The 21853-nt window shown below is 46.7% G+C and overlaps 1 protein-coding gene across 1 annotated transcript in view; it reads right to left on the bottom strand.

Moving 5' to 3' along the window:
- Positions 1-1380: 1380 nt before the first annotated feature.
- Positions 1381-21853, bottom strand: part of LOC144103391 (uncharacterized) — a 35783-nt gene continuing 15310 nt past the window's right edge. Inside the window, exons 3-4 of the mRNA XM_077636123.1 lie at positions 17795-19036; positions 1381-1746 (exon numbers count right to left, since the gene is read on the bottom strand). Of these exons, the coding sequence (XP_077492249.1) occupies positions 1381-1746; positions 17795-19036 (1608 nt within the window). The remainder of the gene's footprint in view (positions 1747-17794; positions 19037-21853) is intronic.

The following is a 21853-nucleotide window of genomic DNA, read 5'->3' as shown; positions in this document are numbered from 1 at the left end:
TCCCTTAGGTCTTTGCTGCCCTCTCCATTCAATATGGCAATGACGAGCCCAGTCTCACTTTCGAAAAGCTTTGCACCGTCTGCGCCCCAAGAGCTCTCACTCCCAGAGCCATGGCAGGATGGACATCTGCACAGGTTACATGCAGAACTCAGATCGCATGCTCTTCGAACTTCCAAACAGACTGAAAGCTCGCGCTTTAGACCACTTCTGTGTTAGCGTCACGTCACTACAGAGTGTCCACTGACGAACAATGCGTCGCTCGGTGAAAGCTTTTCCGACATGTATATAAAAGGGCAATAACAAAGGATCTAAAAACTCTGGGGCCAGTGGCGTAACTTTTGTTGTGTCGAGCTGAGTACATAAGTACACGGAGAACACGCTGCTCTGCCGCTGCCAAAACTTCCAGCGCACCATTCTAGAAATTCGACCTCTTGTGGCTTACCGATTGATCTGCACGCGGTAATTGCAAGGCGAGTTACTGGACTCACTCAGCGGCTACAAGGAACAAAATACGAAGTGGCGAACGCGTTGGAAGCAGCACCAGAAAGAAAACCCCAGCAGGTCGCTGTAGCCATCAGAAAAAAACATCTTTCAGAGCCGTCCACCGAAAGACGCGAAGATGTTCACTTAGATTATTTGAAAGCGGGCACACCGTTTTTAATGGGATAAATTAGGATAGTTGTTGTTTGAGATACGTTAACTACCATAGATTGCAGCATACTTAGAGGTAACGTTTTAAACAATGGTTCAGATTGCTACGCAGCTCTACAAGCGGCTTGCATGTCACATAGAAGAGGTTAATTCTGTAAGAATGTCGGGGATCCTGCAAAGATATTCGTCGAGGAGAAAAAGTAAATGAGCTAAAAATTATTTACTACGGTAACCTACGCACAGTATAATTATCATTATCAGATTGAGAAAATAGCAATAAATAAAGGCAGCAGGCAGGCAGTCACAGTACCTCTGGAATAATGCAATAGATATCGAGACTTACGTTACCGTGACATAAGTTATGCGCAGGAATTATACCGCAAATCCTCAGGAGCCTTGGCATATTAGTAACTTTGGCGACAGACAGGAGCAGTTGTTTACGGTGTCGAAGTTTAGCGGGAGGCATAAAAATACTAGTCATGAAGAAAATCATATTTACAAGCTTAGTGTTGAGTCAGCGGTTTACGAGGCAGACTAAGGCACTGGAAGAGTTTACAGAGGGGACACCACTTAATTGCACGGCGTGAAGGATTGTCAAGGTCATAGATCAAAATTGCAGATAAAATATCACACTTATCGACGGCACGCCTACGGCAAGGCAGCTATGATATGTGTTAGTGATGTTTATCCCATGCAGATTTACACGCACAACTATTGTTTTAGAAAACACTAAGGTCCCTTAGTGCAGCCGACCACTGTGAAGTTCTGGGTGCAAACCTTTTTCTGAAGCTCGCGGCCTGCCGCTCCACAGTGAGAGAAGCACTGCAGGTAGAAGAACAGCTGCTCGAGGGGGAAGCCCCAGAACAACTGCTGCCGTTCCCTCGACAGCCCAGTGTCGCCACCAACGGCGGTGTTTGTCTGGAGGTCAGGCACGTTGCTGGCGCTCAGCGCCGCGTAGCTGGCCAGGTACACCTCGTGCGACTCCTGGCGACTGGCGTCCGGCAACAGGCCGCTGGCGTTCAGCGCTGCGTTTAAGCGCAGTGTGTCCTCATAGAGACGCATCACTCCTGGGTCGATGGTTTGCGGCGGGTATGCCTGCACGCGTAGCGGAAAAGATATTTCGGGCAACGCTAGCCACATTGGCCCCAAAGGGAGCGGATTCATTCATTCATTCGCCTCATATGCGCTTCCAACAGTAGAGTGAGGCTTTGTTTTTGAGGGCATTTTGTGAGAGCTGAGAGGCGCGAAAACGATATCAGGTAGCGTCTTCATTATCGTGGTTCGTGATGTGCCGGAAAAGTAGTGCAAAAGCATACTATGAACAAAGCATGTACAAGGAGGCATAGTAATTACCTTTATGATCAGGTGACCATAGTATTTTTTAAAAACTGTTTGGTTTAAACATCAATCTCAAATTTTAATATCATTGTTAAGATTTAAATATCAATAATATATCGCTTGGAACGCCTCCATCATTGAGCTTTTGGAGGTTCATTCAAAATTCCCTCCTTTGTATGGAAACACTTGCATAATAGCATAGGATCTTTCGGAAATGCTTGCATTATGTTCTCCTATACAACTGAAGAAATTACGCTGTCCTGCGCCCAAAGGTTTGCGTGCTCGCCTAGCAACATGGAGGGTCTCGGTTATATTGCCCGCACGGATACGGAAGAAATTGATTTATGAAAAAAAAACATTGTATGCAGCAAACGAAGGAAAGCCAGTCGCAGGAAGTTGTGCGAAAAATGCGTTCACAGGTAGTGCTCACTTTTTGAGGACGTTAGCTGTTACTCATCACGTTTCGAGATTTTGTGGGGTTTGCTACCACCATGAGATCACAGCGCCATCATTCCCAGCAAACCAGGGAACAGCACATCTCGCATTTAGACTTGCAGCGCCATCTACAATAGCAGTGTAGAAACAACCACCTGTGGCATGGCAGTGATGACGTCACGGTCCAATATGGTGGATAGGAGTGCAACTATGTGAGTATGACTTCAGCGGACGAAATGGCAGCATAGTTTCGGTTTCTGGAATCCAAGAAGGCGGCTAATAAATTTGCGCCCTCCGCCCCAATCCGAGAACGCCGGGCGGCCGAAAGTTCCCTTTAATCTTATTCATCTCCATTCTAGTAATCTAATCAGCTAGCGTCATTACTTTAACTGGCGGCCTTTTTTCTTATGAACAACCGACTAGCCCACACCAAGATTTTGATAGTGATGCTCGTTGCGGCTGGTACAAGGCTTGGTAGTAGGAAAAGAGCTGGAAGTGTGAGGGGAGCTCATCTTCGTTTTAGCGCAGCTGGAGCCACAGGATGTTCGCCTAACTGACAGCGTTTGTTTCATGAGTCCTGGGTATTCGTTGCTCCACTTCATTATTCTCTTCGCACTGAATCTCGTGTTGTCTCAGCGTCCCGGCGTTAGCTTTTCTGTCTGCGCTGCAGTTTCTCGGCTGGGCATTCTGCGTGGGTACCTGTGCCGTGCTTCCAGAGCCCGACCAGTCGCTTGGCGCCCTGTTTGCAAGCTGCAGTGTTTGGAATTTTTTTGTTTGGGTGCTCTTTGGGTTTCAGCGCTTTTTGTTTGGGGGCTGCTATTGCTCTAAGGCTCAGCCGTGCGGGTCACAGCTTCGACTAGCGAACAAAGGTGGGAGCCTTCATTGGAGTCTAACATGAGTCTAGACAAACACCAGCACTGCGCATCACCAGCAGTGTAGAATTGAAAACGAGTCGTTTATTCCCAGACAAACAACCCCTTTGCAAACAAGACGCTATGCGCTCGTGCGCTGGAAGCGCAGAATTAGTAACCCACGCAGAAGCTCCAGCCGACGAGAAACCGCATCGCAGATGGGCTAACGAACACCGGGACGGTGAGAAAACAAAAAATCCGCGCCAAGCGAATATTGAATTCAAGCAGTGCACTATCCAACACTCACAAAACAAACACTGTCAACTGGGCGAACCTGCAATCCACACGGATACAATGGCTTCGCGCTCGCTTCTTATCACCAAAAGCTCCCTGTCATGCACGAAAGGCCTATTTCGCATATACGGGCTTGTAGGCAAAGCTAGGCGACAGAGGAGTAATTGCGCGGAAGGGATCTCTGAGAATATCGCATTCTCTTCAGTGTAGGTTAAAAGTAATGTGGTGGTGAAAGGAAGAATAGTGGCCATGTCTGCGATGTCATACGCCCAGAGGACCCTAGGACGCTCTAGGGACCAAATAAGGCCATAGCGTCGTATCCTAAAGGAGGAGGTTAAGTGTTCCTGCAAATTCATTTATGGTAATTCGAACAAAACACAATATTGAGTAATGCTTATAATCAACCATTGCACAGTAATACTTCATATCATTACGTATAAATATATTAGAATGATGTTTTGAGAACAAAGATATCGAATTGAACTCAGTGCTTCCTTTACATGTAGGTGAAACATTTGAAGCTGGGAACTAACAAAATCAATATGCGGTCAATCGAGCTAAACATTACTTTCGCGGTTCATCACCCCCCCCCCCCTCCAAGGTAACTGCAGGAAAAATGAAAAAGCATTAATCTCGATCTCATGGACACCACCTTACGAATCGCTTCAGAACCAAAGAAGGCGGTGGTCACCACATAAGGTGGTTGGTGCAGTGGTGGGAACAGACCGCGGCTTGTGCGGGCAGGTGGCAGTGTGAGCAGACGTGTCTACCGGACATGACACCTCGGGTGCAGTACACTACTGCTGCTACCACTTTGTCCAGATATATAATCGTGCTGCCGCTTATGCAGCGGCTCCTCGTCACCACGTTGCCTTTTGCAGTGCCGTGGCGTGCAGTGCCACCCAATTTGTGCTGACCTGCCTCCTTGCATTATGTGTCCTAATAGCCCAGGCTGTATCTCCATCCTGGTTTTCCGTCCTCATCGGTCACTTTCTTACGCCGACAGCCACTTCAAGGTAAAGGCCTCTCCCATGTCTTTCCATTGAACCCTGTCCTTTGCCAGCTGCACCCAGCCTATGCGTGCAAACTTCTTAATCTCATTCGCCCACCTAATCTTTTGCCGCCCCCTGTTACGCTTGCCTTCTCTTGGAATTCGCTCCGTTAGCCTTAGTGACCAGCGGTTATTTTGCCTTCGCAATGCATGCCCTGCCCAAGCCTATTTCTTCATTATGATTTCGAATAGAATGTCATTAACCAGCGTTTTCTCCCTCACCCGCTCTGCCCGCTTCCGGTCTCTTAACGTTACATCTATTATTTTTCTTTCCATTGCTCGCTTTGTTGTCGGTAACTTAAGCTGAATGCTTTCCCTTAGCCTCCACGCTTAAGTTCTGTATTTATTTCTCGGAGCATAGAATTTTTTGTTGTATTACATCGTGGCTCTGTCCCAATACTAAAACTGAAGAAAACCGACCAGCAATGAACGTGCAATTACGCCCCATTTTGCCTCGGTCCGTGAAGGTGCTTTGTTTTCCTTCGGAAAACTTACAATGTTTTGTAGCAACTTTAGAGAGTGCAGCAGTCTTTAAGATAATTACGTTTGAATTTAAAGAAGCCAGATAAGAAAAGGCGTACTGAAAAATGGAAGATAATGTAAACCAGATTGTCACAGCTCGACTTTTGGATAGATGAACAGATAAATGTTTAACCAGCCCGATAAAAAACACTGACAATGAAGAGTATGAAACGTTAGTATTAGAGGACTGCAACCAGTTGCTCTTCGCGGAAAGCATTATTGAAATTAGAGGGTCGTATCGAATGGTTTTGCTAACTTAATTGACACACCAACCAGGTTTACACCTGAAGGCCAGTCCACTCTGGATTTATTTATTACCAATTCCTCGGGGCCGAATGTTAAATCTGGAGTTTTGTCATGTTCTATCAGCGATCATTTGCCAGTATTCTTGTGTGTAGAATCAAGCAGGTCAATAAGAAAAAAATCCCCACCAATAATGTACCAACTAATAACAGACACAACACTGAATTCCTTTCGTGACGCCCTGATGTCAGTGGAACGGGACACGATCGGTCATCTCACAAATGCCAGTGAAGCGTACGATAAGTTTATGGATATACTGACCCAACTATACCACAAGAGGTTCCCGTCAAGAACACGCAAAAAAAGTAAAAGAACACGCAAACCATGGCTTACACCTGAATTACGGAGTGAAATGAAAACGAGGGACAAGCTATATCAACATTTCCTTCATACGCGATCAGCAGATGATCTTGTCCAATTTAAAAAGCATCGTAATAAGCTAACAAAGAAGTTGCGAAATGCACGATCAGCATATTATTCATCTTTGTTGGATATTGAGTGCCGTCAAAACAGTATGTTATGGTCGAGGTTGAACACCATCCTTAATCGTGGTCACTCGCATAAGCCTTCATTGAAATTACAAGTTGCCGGAAAAGAATTATCCGGTGCAGAACTAGCTGATGCTTTTAACAATTTTTTCTCTAGTATCGCTTCTGCTCCCTCTATATCCTCTCATGCTAGCAAATACGCTTCCACTTATATTAACAACACAGTGTACCTTCAACCCGTAACAGTGGATGAAATCATGTCCGTTATACAAGCCTTAAAGAACTCTAGCAGTTGTGACATCGATGGTCTTCAAGTACGCCCAATCAAACATGTAATTGATATTATTGCTCCCATCCTCACCCACATTTTTAATATGTGTTTAAAATCAGCAACGTTCCCAGCGAGAATGCAGTGCGCAAAAGTTACTGTTCTGTACAAAAAAGGAGATTGTAATGAGCTGGGAAATTACAGGCCGGTATCTATTTTACCGATCTTTTCAAAGCTGTTTGAAAAAGTCTTGTATTCGAGGATGGAAAATTTCATTGAAAAACATAATCTTTTAACACCACACCAGTTCGTAAAAACAAATCAGTTGAATTAGCGTTGCTAGAGCAGAAAGAATATATATTAACGGCGTTTGAAAACAAAGCAATAGTTGTTGGCATTTTTGTGCACTTTTCTAAAGCCTTCGATTTAGTTAACCATAACATTTTGCTGGAAAAATTAAGTAAGTATGGAATACGAGGACAGGCACTAGCTCTTAAGAAATCCTACCTATCCAATAGAACTCAAGTTGTGAAAATAGGTGCCTTTACATCGAAAGCTAAAGCTGTTAGTTGTGGAGTGCCGCAGGGAAGTATTTTAGGACCTTTACTTTTTAATCTTTATCTGAATGATATCGTCACTATTAACCCTAAAGCAAAATTTATTATTAATGCAGATGACACTAGTATTTTTTTTTGCTGGGAATGATATTAATCTTCTTGTTGAACAATGTAACAGTGCAATGAAATCCTTAGAGGAATGGTCGAGAGTAAATGCAATGAAGGTAAATGAAAGCAAAACAAAAGCGATTATATTCAGGCCGAAAAACAAGCACATACCTCAGCATCAAGATATTATAATAAACTCACGATGCATCGCCTTAGCCGAGAATTTCAAATGTCCGGGTGTCACCTTTTCCGCAAATATGTCCTGGGATAATCACGTCAAGCATGTTCTAAGCAAAATAAGTCAAATAACTGGTGTAATAGGTCGTTTAAGGTATATCCTTTCCACACGCATCAAACGTTTGCTTTATCATTCACTCTTTCAGTCACACTTGAACTATTGTCAATTAGTATGGGGAAACACAACATCCACTAATATAGAACACATCCACCTGTTACAGAAAAAGTATCTCCGACACACATATAATGCTTCTTATACTGCTTCCACCTCAACTTTTTTTAGCAACTCTGGTGTAATTCCAGCTCACAATCTCTGTAGATATCGCTTAAGCCATGTATATAAACAAGAAATCCACAGGAATATCAACAATATACGTAACCTATCCCAATTAAAAGACAGAACTCCAAGTTACCTTACAAGACACTTCGAGGATTGGTCAGTACCAATGTTACGTTCAAGTTACGGGAAACAGTGCCTTAAGTACACAATACCAACGCTTTTGAAATATTATAAATCTGTCTGTTTTGACCTCTTCACGGCAACCTACAAGGACCTCCGGCAGATGTATTTGGTTTCTATGTAATGTTATCTAGCCTTGCTGTTGCTTTCGTCTGGATTTGAAGAAGTGAGTTCCGCTGTTGTTTTCTGTTCCTTTTGTTTTCTGTTGTTTTCGTTTACGAGTACTAAGTCTGTATCATGTTAAATATGTATGTATGATCTTCATCAAGCTGTTCACGATTCCATAATAATCGATGCCATATTTATTGACTTCAAGAAAGCATTCGATGAAGTTCCCCATTCTCGCTTAATGACGAAACTTAGCCGGCTTAACATACATGAAAAAATTGTTATTTGGATCTCAAGTTTTTTAACCGATCGCTACCAATTTCTTTCCGTAAATGATCACTTTTCCGCTTTAGCACAAGTTAAATCTGGCGTTCCCCAGGGATCCGTACTTGGCCCAATCTTACTCTTAATTTACATTAATGACATCAGTAACAACCTGACCTCAACAGTGCGATTGTTTGCAGATGACTGCGTGCTTTACAGACAAATTATCACCTCTGAAGACGCTAATATTTTACAGGCCGACCTAAACAAAATTTCACTTTGGTGCGAGCAATGGCAAATGGAAATTAATGTTTCTAAAACAAAAACTATGACATTTACCAGAGCCAGTAACGTTCACTTAAGTTCATATTTTATGAACAGCATATGCATAGAGAATGTGTATACATTAAAATATTTGGGAGTCCATTTAACTTCTAACCTTACATGGAATGATCACATTGATGAAATAATCTCGAAAGCAAATAAAACACTTGGTTTCATTAGGCGAAATTTATATTTACCAAATCAGTCAACTAAATTATTAGCATACACAGCTCTAGTTCGCTCAAAGATTGAATACGCTTCCATAATATGGAATCCAAATCAGACTTACCTAATAAACAAGCTGGAATCTTTACAAAATAAAGCAGCACGCTTTATCACTAAAACATACTCTAGAACATCCAGCATCACGGCTATCAAAAAGTCCCTCCAATTACCGTCTCTAGAAACACGACGACTGTTAGCACTACTTTCCCACTTCCACAGATTGTATCATGCCCCGTCATCCTTTACAGCATCCCATATCAAACCCCCACAAAAAATTTTCCCCCGCCTCGACCATCCCTTCAAAGTGCGTCCCATGTTTGCGCGTACGAATCTCCTGCGACAATCACCGCTCTTTCTAGCTATTCATCACTGTAATAAGCTGCCAAAAGAAATTGCTTCTATACGTTATCATGACTCATTTGTAAGTAATTTGAAACGCAGTTTTACGCATGTTGGGTAAAAGCAGAATTTTATGCCTTTGACGCATTGTAAGTGTATCTACATGCTTTGTACGGAGTGTTGTTGTTGTTCCCCCCCCCCCATGTTTTTCATCATGTATGCAATTCTCTCTCCTTTTTTTCTTTTTATATTTTCTTGTTGTATTCGGTGATCTTTACCGCGATGTTCTATATTGCCTTTCCCCCCCCCCTCATTGTGTTTGAAATATCCTGTTGTTAACCCCCCCCCCCCCCCCCCTATGTAATGCCCATAAGGGCCTTTAGGGTATCTGAATAAAAAATATGTTTGCATATCAAGAATATGTTACATGTTGCCGCCACTCTGCCAAAATAAGGGATTGTGGACCCGTCAAGTTGTCCAAGGATAGCTTTTTTCTACAATCCCCCCATCTGTATTTGATGGCAAATAAAGATTTTTCAAGTGAAGTTCTTACCTTTTTTGCCTAGTAAATAACAAGATGAGAAATTTTTTCATAAAAATTCTTCTAGAAATATATTTTATACCTTCAAAATGTCTGATACAATAATAATGGAGGAGATTCAGCCATGTCACACTATTCTCTACTGTTAGCAGGAAGTAAGCGCTTCTCGAAAGATACATCAACAATGTGAACCGTAATTTATGAATGAAATGAGCTGATGGCCTTACATGTGTAATACATCAACTGTCACCGGTGTCGCTACCGGCACGCGCCGACACTACGCTGCGTCTGAAGACGAAGTTGCCCCGCTTTACTGATGCTGACTACGCTTGAATACGCTGCAAGATCCGACAGAGCATCTCCGAGGGAACACAATAAACGTGTCCCTACAGTTGGCGCAGGTGCTAGCTTTATCCCCTACCAACCTGGAACTCCGGAGCCGTACGCTGCCCCCTGCGTCAACCATGCCAGACGAGAGCGCCTCAACACCGCCGGCCATTTCTACCACGGTCTTTGTTCTGGACTCATCCGGCAGATGACTCTTCGCTCTTCAGTGGCACAGCCGACCATGATGTTGACGACTGGCTGTGTTCGTACGAACGAGCCACAAGCTACAGCAAGTGGGATGACTTCATCAAGCCGAAAAACATAATCTTTTACCGGCGGACATCGCGAACATCTGCTTTCGCAACCATGAGGCGGACTTACCAACTAATCTTGTATTTAAGAAGAGCTTTGCGGAAGTGCTCGGCCGCCCTGCAGTGCTCAAGCTCTGTGCCAAACAATGTTTACGTGACCGTGCTCAACACACCTAAGAAACTTTCACTAGTTACATTGAATACATTTTTAATCTCTGCAAACTTGTCAACACCGCCATGCCCGCAGCGGACAAGATTCATCCTATCTTCAAAAGCGTTGCTAACGACGCATTTCAGATGCTCCTCGCGAAGAATTCTACCACCGTCGGTGAAGTCATTAAGCTTTTCCAGCGCTACGACAAGCTCCGTAAGCAGCGCGCTGCTACGTAGCGCTCCAGAGTCTGCCACGAAGCCTTCTCTTCACTGGCCTTGGGCGGTTCTACTCATGAGGAATCATATCTGCTCCACCAAATCGAAGCCTTTGTTCGTGAAGAGGGCGCCGACCAGCTTTCCCTCATTTCACATTTTCAAGACCACCCTAGCCTTTGTTCCTGACTGCGCCACGTCTCTGGCTCCTACCATAAGCCGTGCTTCTGCAGGACCAGTCGCTGATGTGCTGCCGTCTAGCCCAGTGCTCCCGCCTGTGACAGCACCCCTGACGTACGCCCAAGAGGTGGCCAGGCCTCGACTTCAGCCACCACCCGATTCCTACCAGGCAGTTCCTTCTTTCCGCCCTCCGCCGCCGTCTGAGTCCCCATCTCATGCTCCGTTGTCAAAAACCCGCCCACAACCAAGGAACGCTTGGCGTATGGCAGACAAACGGCCGATCTGCTATACCTGTGGTCTGGCCGGTCGTGTCGCACGGCTTTGCCGCCAGCGCCTTCCGCCCTCTCGACCTGGCTTGCGCTCCTACCCGTACGATGCCGATTAATCCTCGCACTGAAGGCCACCCGGGCATCCCTTTGTGTCCCCAGATCGCTAAATTTACGCCACTCGCCGATCGCCTTCCCCTCGTCGCCGTTCCCTTCTCCGATGCTGCGACGTTCTAAGTCCGCCCTTGACAGAAACTAACAGTCGCAGCTTCGGAGGCAATAACTGCGCTTCTTTCGAACTGAAGTCCTCCGTGCCGTCCCGCTAAAGTAATCGCAGGGTTCGTGGAAGGCGCCGAAGTTCTCGTTCTCCCTGACACAGGTGCTGCAGTATCCGTCTTCAGTGAAGCTCTCTGCCGTCGACGCCGCAAAGTTACCGCCACGCTTTGACTTTTTGCTCCGTAGCACATCCTAACAGCGCATTCCTCCCTCAGCCGCGTGTGGGGCCCGTGTCCTCATTCAAGATGTTTTGCATACCATTGAGTTTATTGTTCTGTCACACTGCTCACACGACATCATCCTGGGATGACTTCCTTTCGACTTATTGTGCCATAATTGACTGCGCCCGAACGGAAGTTGGCTTTTCGCCGCTGTGCGAGTCCCCCGTGTGCGACGTGCCTACACAGTCTGCCAAACATCTTGTCGCCGCTGATACCGACATTCCTCCGTTTTCCGCTGGACTCTTACCACTCTTCTGTGCGGGATTCGCTCATTCAAATGTTTCTTCATGCCTACCGCAGCCACTTATCACCACCCCTGCCTCCTGTTTCCCTTTGCTGTTTTCACGATCAACAACGGATAAAGTGCAATTAAAGCATCGAACCTTTCTTAGTTCCCGTTAGCCGTGCTTCGAGGTGGATGCCTCGGGCGCGTATTGAAGAACTTGATTCCTGCTTGCCTACCCTATTCTTCATACCCCGCTTCCTCTGGCGTCGACGAGCTCACCTCTTATGACGTTGTAACCGATCCGCCACCACACGACGTTTTCAAACGTGCCATTATGGCCGACCTACCGCCCATACTACGTGATCAACTCGTCGCTCTCATACAGAGCTTCAGTTCTTCCTTCAGTCTTTCTTAGACTGCCTTGGTACGCAAATCTGTCTTTGCTCGCACCGTCGACACCGGTACACACGCCTCCATGCGGCGGCGCCTCTGTCTTGTGTCGGCCTCTGAGCGTCGTCATTTCTAGTCACGTGGACGACATGTTTCGTCGGGGCGTCATACTGCCCACCCATAGTCCCTGGGTATTTCCGGTTGTGTTGGTCAGAAATCAAGATGGGTCCATCAGGTTCTGTCTAAATTACCGCCGGCTCAACAGCATCACGTGCAAGTACGTGTATCTTCTGCCATACATTGACAACGCCCTGGATTGCTTGCAAGGAGCCGAGTATTTCTCCTCGCTGGATTTGCGCTCTGGCTACTGGCGGGTGCCGATGGCTGACGCTCATCGCTCAAAAACTGCCTTCATAACATCTGATGGCTTATAAGAGTTCGATGTCATGCCGTTTAGCCTTTGCAACGCCCTGGCAACTTTAGAACGCCTGATGACACTATCCTCAGTGGTCTCAAGTGGGAGACTTGTCTTTGCTCTTCCGATGACATCGTCTTCTTTTCTGCGGACTTTCCTTCTCATCCCTTCCACGTGAAGCGCGTCCTCAATTGTCTGACTGTCGCTGGGCTTCATTGAATTTGAAAAAGTGCTGCGTTGCTGCCCGACAACTCGCAATTTTAGGACACGTCGTTTCTATGGACGGTATTCTTCCGGACCCCGTGAAACTTCGTGCAGTTGCCGAATTTTCGAAGCCAACTTCACTGAAGCAGCTCCGTAGCTTCGTTGGCCTCTGCTCGTACTTTAGCCACTTCATCCTTAGTTAATCCTCGATCATCGTCCCTCTGACCAAACTCCTCACCGGCAGCTCCAACTTCTCCGCTTGGACGCCTGCTTGCGATGATTCCTACGACACTCGGCGCCGCCTATTGGTTTCGCCTCCTATACTGCGCCACTGTTGACCCCACTGCGCCAACTGAAATTCACATTGACGCCAGCTACATAAAGTAGGCGCCATTCTGACCCATTTCGAACCTGGCTTCAATGACTAGGTACTTGCCTATGCCAGTCGGACCTGGAGCAAAGCAGAGGCCAACTTTTCTTTTTTAGAAATAGGATGTTAGGCTATTATTTTGGCCATTGCCATATTTCGTTCCTACACCTACGGCCGTTCGTTCTCTATCGTCACCGAGCACCATGCCCTCTGTTGGCTGGGCTCTCTGAAAAACCCGTAAGGCTGCCTCGCTCGCTGGGCTCTTCGATTGCAGGTGTATGACATTCACGTCATTTAACGCTCTGGCCTCAAGCATAGTGACACGGACGCTCTCTCCCGCTCACCGCTACCTAGTGCTATATCATCTGACCCCGCGTCTGCCTACCGGTGATAGAATGTGTACAAGCTTTCCTCTGGCCTGGTGCTTGGCTTATGAGGGGTGACAGGCTTGGGAAATGGATCTTGTAACAGAAAAATACCTTTTGCCATGGCGCGCTTTTAACATATATGCCCTTGAGCTATAAAAATTTATAATCACCTTCACCGGTGTCTGCATCGGACTTGTCGCCACTTGCCTCGACAGGCATGTCCACAGAGCAGCGAAACGACCCTTGGATTGCCGCTCTTCTAGACGTTCTTTCTAGTCCCACTACAGATCATTCAACCTATCCAATTTTCTGTTAAGCAGCGATGGCGTAGAGGTAGAACATCCGCGTCGCGTGCAAGAGGACCGGGGTTCAAATCCTGGTGCCGCGCAATTCTCCACCAGGTTTAAAAAAAAAATCCGCGTGTCGATGGAATTGCATAACCAGGCCTGGAGTGCGGCCTGATCTCGGTGACCAGAACCGACAACGCACGCTCTCACCAGAGCAGGATTTGGCCACCCTGGTGTAGTACTTCGCCGCAACCTTCTATGATCAAACCAATTAACCCTCGGCCCTCAGTCCCCAGCGGCTGCAGAGCAACTGACCATGGCGGCGGTCAGACCTGTGAAGCAGCGGAGGGTGCTAAGAATCTGAACCTGGCAACGTTCAACGCTAGAACTTTAGCTAGTGAGGCTAGCCTAGCAGTGCTGTTTGAGGAAGTAGCGGGAATTAAATGGGATGTGATAGGGCTTAGTGAAGTTAGGAGGACAGGTGAGGCATATACAGCACTAAAGGACGGACACATACTGTGCTATCGCGGGTTTGAGGATAGAAGAGAACTAGGTGTGGGATTCCTGATTAATAAGGATATAGCTGGCAACGTAGAGGAGCTCTACAGTATTAACGAGAGGGTAGCAGCTATAGTAATTAGGCTGAATGGGAGGTACAAGCTGAAAGTGGTGCAGGCCTACGCACCCACATCCAGCCATGATGACCAGACCGTTGAAAGCTTCTATGAGGACGTAGAATCAGCAATGAATAGAGTAAAATCGCAGTACACTGTACTGATGGGCGACTTCAATGCGAAGGTGGGCAAGAAGCAGGCTGACGACCACGCGGTAGGTGACTATGGGATAGGCTCTAGAAATAGCAGGGGAGAGTTATTAGTCGAATTCGCGGATAGAAATAATTTACGGATCATGAATACCTTCTTCCGCAAATGAGAAAACAGGAAGTGGACCTGGAGGAGCCCCAATGGTGAGATTAAAAATGAAATAGACTTCCTACTATGCGCTAAACCTGGCATCATTCAGGATGTGGCCGTCCTCGGAAGGGTGCGTTGTAGCGACCACAGAATGGTAAGGTCTAGAATTAGCTTAGACTTGAAGAGGGAACGAAAGAAGCTAGTGAAGAAGAAGACCATTAACGAGTTAGCCGTAAGAGGGAAAGCACAGGAGTTTAGGATAGCGCTGCAAAACAGATATTCGGCTTTAACTGAGGAAGATGATCTTGATGTTCATTCAATGCACGATAATCTGACATCAATAATTACGGAGTGCGCAGTAGAAGTAGACGGTAGGACAGTTCGAAAAGATACCGGGAAGCTATCTCAGGTGACGAAAGATCTGATTAAGAAGCGCCAAAACATGAGGGCATCTAACCCTACCGATAGAACTAACGGAGTTATCAAAGTTAATAAATACGCGCAAGGTAGCCGACATAAGGAAGTTTAATATAGAGAGAATCGAGCATGCTATAAAGAACGGAGGTAGCCTAAAAACAGTGAAGAGGAAACTAGGCATAGGTAAAAACCAAATGTATGCATTAAGAGAAGAGCAGGGCAATGTCATTAGCAATATGGATAAGATAGTTAACGTAGCCGAAGAGTTCTACACAGACCTGTACAGTAGCCAATGTAATCAGAGCGTTAATGAGAAAGACAGCAGTGTACAGCAATGCGTCATCCCGCCAGGAGCGAAAGATGAAGTAAAGAAAGCCTTAGAAGCAATGAAAAGGGGAAAAGCAGCTGGGGAGGATCAGGTAACAGCAGATCTGTTGAAGGATGGAGGGGACATCGTGCTAGAAAAACTAGCCACCCTGTATACGCAATGCCTTTTGACCTCGACTGTACCAGAAGCTTGGAAGAATGCAAACATTATCTTAATTCATAAGAGGGGAGACGCCAAGGACGTAAAAAATTACAGGCCGATCAGCTTACTATCCGTTGCCTACAAAGTATTTACTAAGGTCATCGCTAATAGAGTCAGAACAACGTTAGACTTTAATCAACCAAATGATCAGGCAGGCTTTCGTAAAGGATATTCCACAATCGATCATAATCACACTATCAATAAGGTGATAGAAAAATGCGCAGAATATAACCAACCTCTATATATAGCTTTCATTGATTACGAGAAAGCATTCGACTCAGTGGAAACCTCACCAGTCATACAGGCATTGCGTAATCAGGGGGTAGAAGAGCCTTATGTCAAAATACTGGAAGATATATATAGCAACAGCACAGCTACTATAGTCCTCCATAAAGTCAGCAATAAAATTCCAATATGGAAGGGCGTCAGGGAAGGAGACACGATCTCGCCAATGCTGTTCACCGCATGTTTACAGGAGGTATTTCCAGGCCTGAATTGGGAACAGTTGGAAATAAGAATAAATGGAGAATACCTAAATAATCTGCGATTTGCTGACGACATTGCCTTGCTGAGTCACTCAGGTTGTGAACTGCAAATCATGATCAATGAGTTAGACAGACAGAGCAGATCGATGGGTCTAAAAATTAACATGCAGAAAACCAAGGTAATGTTCAACAGCCTAGCAAGGAAACAACATTTCACAATTGGCAGCGAGAGCCTAGAAGCGGTGACGGAATACGTCTACTTAGGGCAGGTAGTGACAGCTGATCCGGATCATGAGAGGGAGATAACTAGAAGGATAAGAATGGCGTGGAGTGCATATGGCAAATTCTCGCAGATCATGAGTGGCAGTTTACCAATTTCCCTCAAGAGGAAAGTGTACAACAGCATAATCTTACCGGTACTCACCTACGGGGCAGAAACGTGGAGGCTAACGAAAAGAGTTCAGCTTAAGTTAAGGACAACGCAGCGAGCCATGGAAAGAAAAATGATAGGTGTAGCGTTAAGAGATCGAAAGCGGGCAGAGTGGGTGAGGGAACAAACACGGGATAATGACATCCTAGTCGAAATCAAGAGAAAGAAATGGGCTTTGGCAGGGCATGTAATGCGAAGGCAAGACAACCGCTGGTCCTTAAGGGTAACGGAGTGGATTCCAAGAGAAAATAAGCGTAGCAGGGGGCGGCAGAAGGTTAGGTGGGCGGATGAGATTAAGAAGTTTGCAGCCAAAGGGTGGATGCAGCTGGCAACGGATAGGGTTAATTGGAGAGACTTGGGAGAGGCCTTTGCCCTGCAGTGGGTGTAGTAAGGCTGATGATGATGATGATGATCCAATTTTCTGTTAAGAACGTCACTTTTCTATAAGGGACGGCATGCTATATCATCGCAATTACCAGTCCGACGGACGCAAATGGCTCCTAGTCGTTCCCCGCCATCCGCGCGCAGAGATTTGCGCTGCTTTCCGTGCGGACCTCACTGTGCACACGGCGGCGTTATGAAAACCTACACACGTCCCTGTCTTCGGTTCTACTGATCTTGTATGTACCGCTTTGTTCACCACTTTGTGCGGTCTTGTCCGTCCTGTCAACGGCGTAAAACCCCTGCCCACAACCCGCTTGCTTCATTGCACCCGTTACATGTCCTGGCAGCTCGTTTGATCACGTTGGCATAGACCTCTACGGCACCCATCCTCCCACTCCCGTTAGTCACTGTTGGATTGTCGTGACCGTCTATCATCTCTTTCATGATACTGAAACGTCACCATTGCCGTCTGCGTCTGTCCGTTACGTCGCTTCTTTTCTTCTCAAGATCTGATTCTTCGTCATTGTGCTCCTCAAGAACTGCTCAGCGACGTGGACACGTATTCCTGTCTGACACGCTAGAGGCCCTCTTCAAAGAATGCCGCATTATCCACCGAACCACTTCGTCTTACCTAGACCATCGGCTTGAGAGAGCGTTTCAACCGAACCCTCAGTGAATGCTGGACATGCACGTCAACGCCGGCCACTCCAACTGGGATCAGGTTCTTCTCTTTGTCACCCACGCGTGTAACACTGCAACGCAAACCACCCCTGGATTCTTTCGCTTTTTTCTGCGATACGGCCTCGAGCCCTCCTGCACAATGGACACTCTTCTTCGCTACCGCCCCGACATTACATGAAATCTACCCTCTGTCTGTTCTTTTATTGATATAGTTGTCGTAAGGCATGTGGCATGTAACACATGGGTATTTCAATTTTTGGCAGCGGAATAACTTTTCAGGCATATACACACAAAAGACTCTGTTTCAAAGGTCATTATCAAAACCTCTGTCACTTCGCTGCAAGTAATTATAATATATTTTCATTAAGTATCGGACCACATACCTTGAACTGGTAGTCGTAGAAGAGTGTTAGCCGGAGCAATACGTTGATTTGGGCGACCGCAGAAGTCCCAGCAAGAGCTGAAATTACGGCCAATGGATGCCAAGGCTCGTACAGTGGCGCTGAGGTCAGGAAGTGGTAGAGAGACACTTCCCGCGCAATCACCAGCCGATACGTGCGGACTGAGGCGATGCCAGGCACGTGGTAGATGCTGTGTCCCGGCCGATGGATCGACTGCTTGAAGAAGGTTACAGTAGCCTGCGCAGCTCTTCGATACAACTTAAAGAAGGGCGCCGCTGTGTCGTTGGGAAGGTATGCGAAGGCGTCGTCCAGCATATTCCACGAGCTCGTCATATTGAAGGCATTGACTCCTACGAGCCCTAAAATTGACCTTACTTGCTGCGCCAAGGACTCACTGTAAGAGCGCGCGAAGGCCTCAATGGACAGCTTGGACAAGTGCACGATATTCCACGTGGGCTCCAGGTTCTTTTGAAGATCCCTGTGCATCTGCCACTTCACCATTGGCATCAACATTTCCAAAGCCTCCATACACTTGAAGAAATTGTAGTCGTGCAGGCTCCGTTCACGGCCCATATCCACAAGCATGCTGTTCGTCAGATAGCTAGAGACCATTGGCGTCAGCGCCCATACCACGTACGCACCCAAAAACAATTTGAAACGCTCCTGAGACTCGCTGCTTCGGTTCAACAGCTCCGAATCAACCTGAGCGTACAGTTCAGGGTGGAGGTTCACCATTTCATCCACGGGCCATAATTGTGAGTCGTCTGGCAGATGGCCATTGACAGCTCGTCGGAGTTCTGGTTCGCTCAGATTGTGAAGCTGTGGTACAGTGTCTTCTCCCCAAAAACGGCGCACAATCTCGACCACTTCATTGTGAGTGTTCAGCACATGTCGGATCATTGTCGAGTAGGACTGACCTGTACCACCGACAATCTCGGCAGATCGCCTAAGGTAGTCGTCTGCGTTGCCCCTCACAGACAATGCCTCGATGTCGCGGATCCACTGTATGCAGCGGGGGTCTAGCGTCATGTATATGGTGTTCTCAGCGGGCAGGAATGGGTGTCTACCCACGTAGAAGCCCCAGAACATTGGCATGCCATACTGCAATGAAGACCGAACCAGGGTGTTGAGAAGCTGATATCGATTTGCGGGAGACTTGCTTGGCCACGGGAGTCCGAGTTCCTGGAGGAAGGCGGTGAACACTGAGTTGTTTCGGTCCTCTACCTGCAAGTGGCACCCAACGCATTGGTATTGCGTAGCTGTTCGTGTGGCTTGCGCAATTTTTTATTTATGATAGAAACGCGTAGGAACCGAAGGTTTATGTGGTAGACAGAGTTGAACCTTTTAAACGGCCAGTGAGCCACGAGAGACGCTGCCATGAATGGCTCATGATAAGGTTTCACCATTTTAAGTTATTTAAAGTGCATGAGCACCGCAGATAACACGAGCGTTTTTCATTTTAGCTCGATCGCACTTAGGCCACCTCTTCCGGGATTAGATCACGCGTCTTGGGCGTGGAGTTAAAACATAAAAATTGAGTAACACTTGCTGTTGGGGTAGCTGGTCTTCGAAGATCTTGGATGAACGAGCGCAAATATATCAAGCCTGTTTTCTACCCACATCGCTTTACACTTATCATCAGATGACCGCCGCTCAGCAATTGCGGGATTTTTCTTCCTTCAGGTTTCGCCTAAAGGCCCTCACAAGGAAGAGGGGGTGGGAAGCGAGGCATTACATACGGAAGGTAGAGAATACAGTGTAAGTATTAACATATATAACTAATTATACTCTGATAGAAAACAAAGCAACCAATAAATAAAAAATGACAGGTCACGCTGCGCAAGAGGTATGAACACGCTACCAAGCAGCTGACCACACTAACTACTTCTTGACTCTAAACTACTGCTGAGCCACTCCAACCACCGTTTTGTCCACACCACGTCATTCTTATTGTTTTGTTGCTTTTATATACTTTTCACCTTTTTCGCTGCAGATGTATTTCCGCACAGACTACATTCACCTGTATCCAAAACCCTTGTAGTCCACGATGTGAGTCCCATCATGCGGGTCCCATGTGGTCATTTTATGCTAGGGCAACCCCTCTAATCTCTTTGTCGGCCCCAGCGGGACCGATGAATCAACAGGCAAACCCAAATTTATTTTACCTGCCTAATTCCCACAGGAGGCTGACGAAGGTGTTACAGTGGCTTGCCCATGTTGATTCCACATAGGTATTATATCGTATTTGCAAGAGATAACTAAGCCATAACTCTCATATCCAGCAAACATGGATCACATGTGGGGCACTGAAGGGCCGAGGGAACTCAAATGTGGGCTTCATTCAGGAACATCTGGTCTAGCCGAAACAGGGCTCCCCGTTAAAAAGTGCTAAAGGACTCGGATGGGCCGTGGTGGGTCTAGAAAGCGGGCGTGTCCGCATGATGCCCACATATGTCCGTTGTGGGATATTTAAAGGCAGATGCAACAAAATTGTGGGCTTTATGCAGCGAGTACGTGCGGTAGTCCAAATGAGGCTGCCTGAAATAGACAGCCGTAGGTCCCTCATAAGCAGCGGTGAGGCTGAAGAGCGGTCGTGCCCACAGGGTTCACATTTGGGATCCTTGAGGCAAGACGCCACGCAACTGCTGAGCTTCAGGCAGGAAAAACTTTAGTCGGGGCTTTGTGCACAAAACTCCATTAAGTCCCAAAAGCGGCCATGGTGAGCTAGAAAACGGGCGTGCCCGGTTTATGCCCTCATTGGTCTTTCCTGGGACACGTCAGGGAAGTTCTAACACAAGTCTGACCTCATGCAGAAAATTGGCGGCTGGCCCTTGTGGGTCTCCCAGGAGAAAATTACTGTAGTTCTACATCGGCTGCGGCGGAGCTGGAAAACGGACTTTCCCGCATGCTGCCCACATCTACCCCTTTTGGCTACTTGAGGGGAATAAATCCATGCTCTATGAGAAATAAGCGCGGACAGTCCGAATGGTGCTGCCGATGCAATGCCACCGTGGGTCCAGAATAGGCCGTAGCGGGGCCGAGCACACCGGCTTGTCTTTCCTATTGCATTCACGCAGTACTTTTATCAAATGATTAAATATATGCCCATAAGTTTTTGCCAAATATTTTCAAGATTTTAAGAACCTTTATGCAATTAATAAAGGTTACATGCTTATTACTCTCCAACGCGCTAAGAACGGTTCAAATGACGGGACAATACGCGCGAATAACTGTGCCACCTTATCGGAAATATCCTTTACTACCTGCCACTCTGTATAGTATTGTGGCAATAAACGTACTCCATGCACAATTGCGGGGGAAATATTTGTAAGCGTAATACACACTGGTCGTGAGCAGCCCATATGCGTCAAGCGGTACAAAAAGTGGTAGGGTTGTAATGTAGTTAAACCTAGTAGACGCGCTAAAGCACGCTTTCACCTTTTTGGCTCATAGTTTTGCATTATGAGTCGTCCGCGCGTCTGACGACGATAATACACTAAGGTTAAGCTCTGATAGAGTTTAAGCTGATCAGATCCATTCCCGCAGAAGATGAAAGTTGAGATGAAGAAGACTATTTGCAACGCACAGCACGAGTATGCGTTGCAGCTTAACACGAGGCGTGGTCGGCTGCAGCGATAGCATAGTGTTCACGGGCAGTGACTGGCGAAGATTGTCTGTTCGCACCGCCGCGGATTCGAAATCCAGTAGGGACAATATTTATTTTGTTTCTGCACCCTCACGGTCAGGGACGCTACAAGGTTATATGCTCGCATTGAACCCGTGGTGTAATGCTTTCGCAATTCGCAATAAAAGGTTTTAGCGAAGTGCTTTGGCTGGAGTGTCGTGCGAATAATTTGTGCACGAGCCTCAAAAATACGCACATCGTCCCCCAGTAGGGAACATGTGAGCAAGCCAAGATTGGGCTTGTCTCTGCGGAACCCGCACTGGCCTGATTAGGCAATGCGACTAGCCCCAAAAATACCGACCTCGGCCACCCTGTAGAATATTTGCGCAAGGCATAGCGGTGCTTGGCCCTGCAGA

The sequence above is a fragment of the Amblyomma americanum genome, chromosome 9 (genome assembly GCF_052857255.1).
Source record: "Amblyomma americanum isolate KBUSLIRL-KWMA chromosome 9, ASM5285725v1, whole genome shotgun sequence".
NCBI lineage: Eukaryota > Metazoa > Arthropoda > Arachnida > Ixodida > Ixodidae > Amblyomma > Amblyomma americanum.
This window is presented reverse-complemented; position numbering and strand designations above follow the sequence as displayed.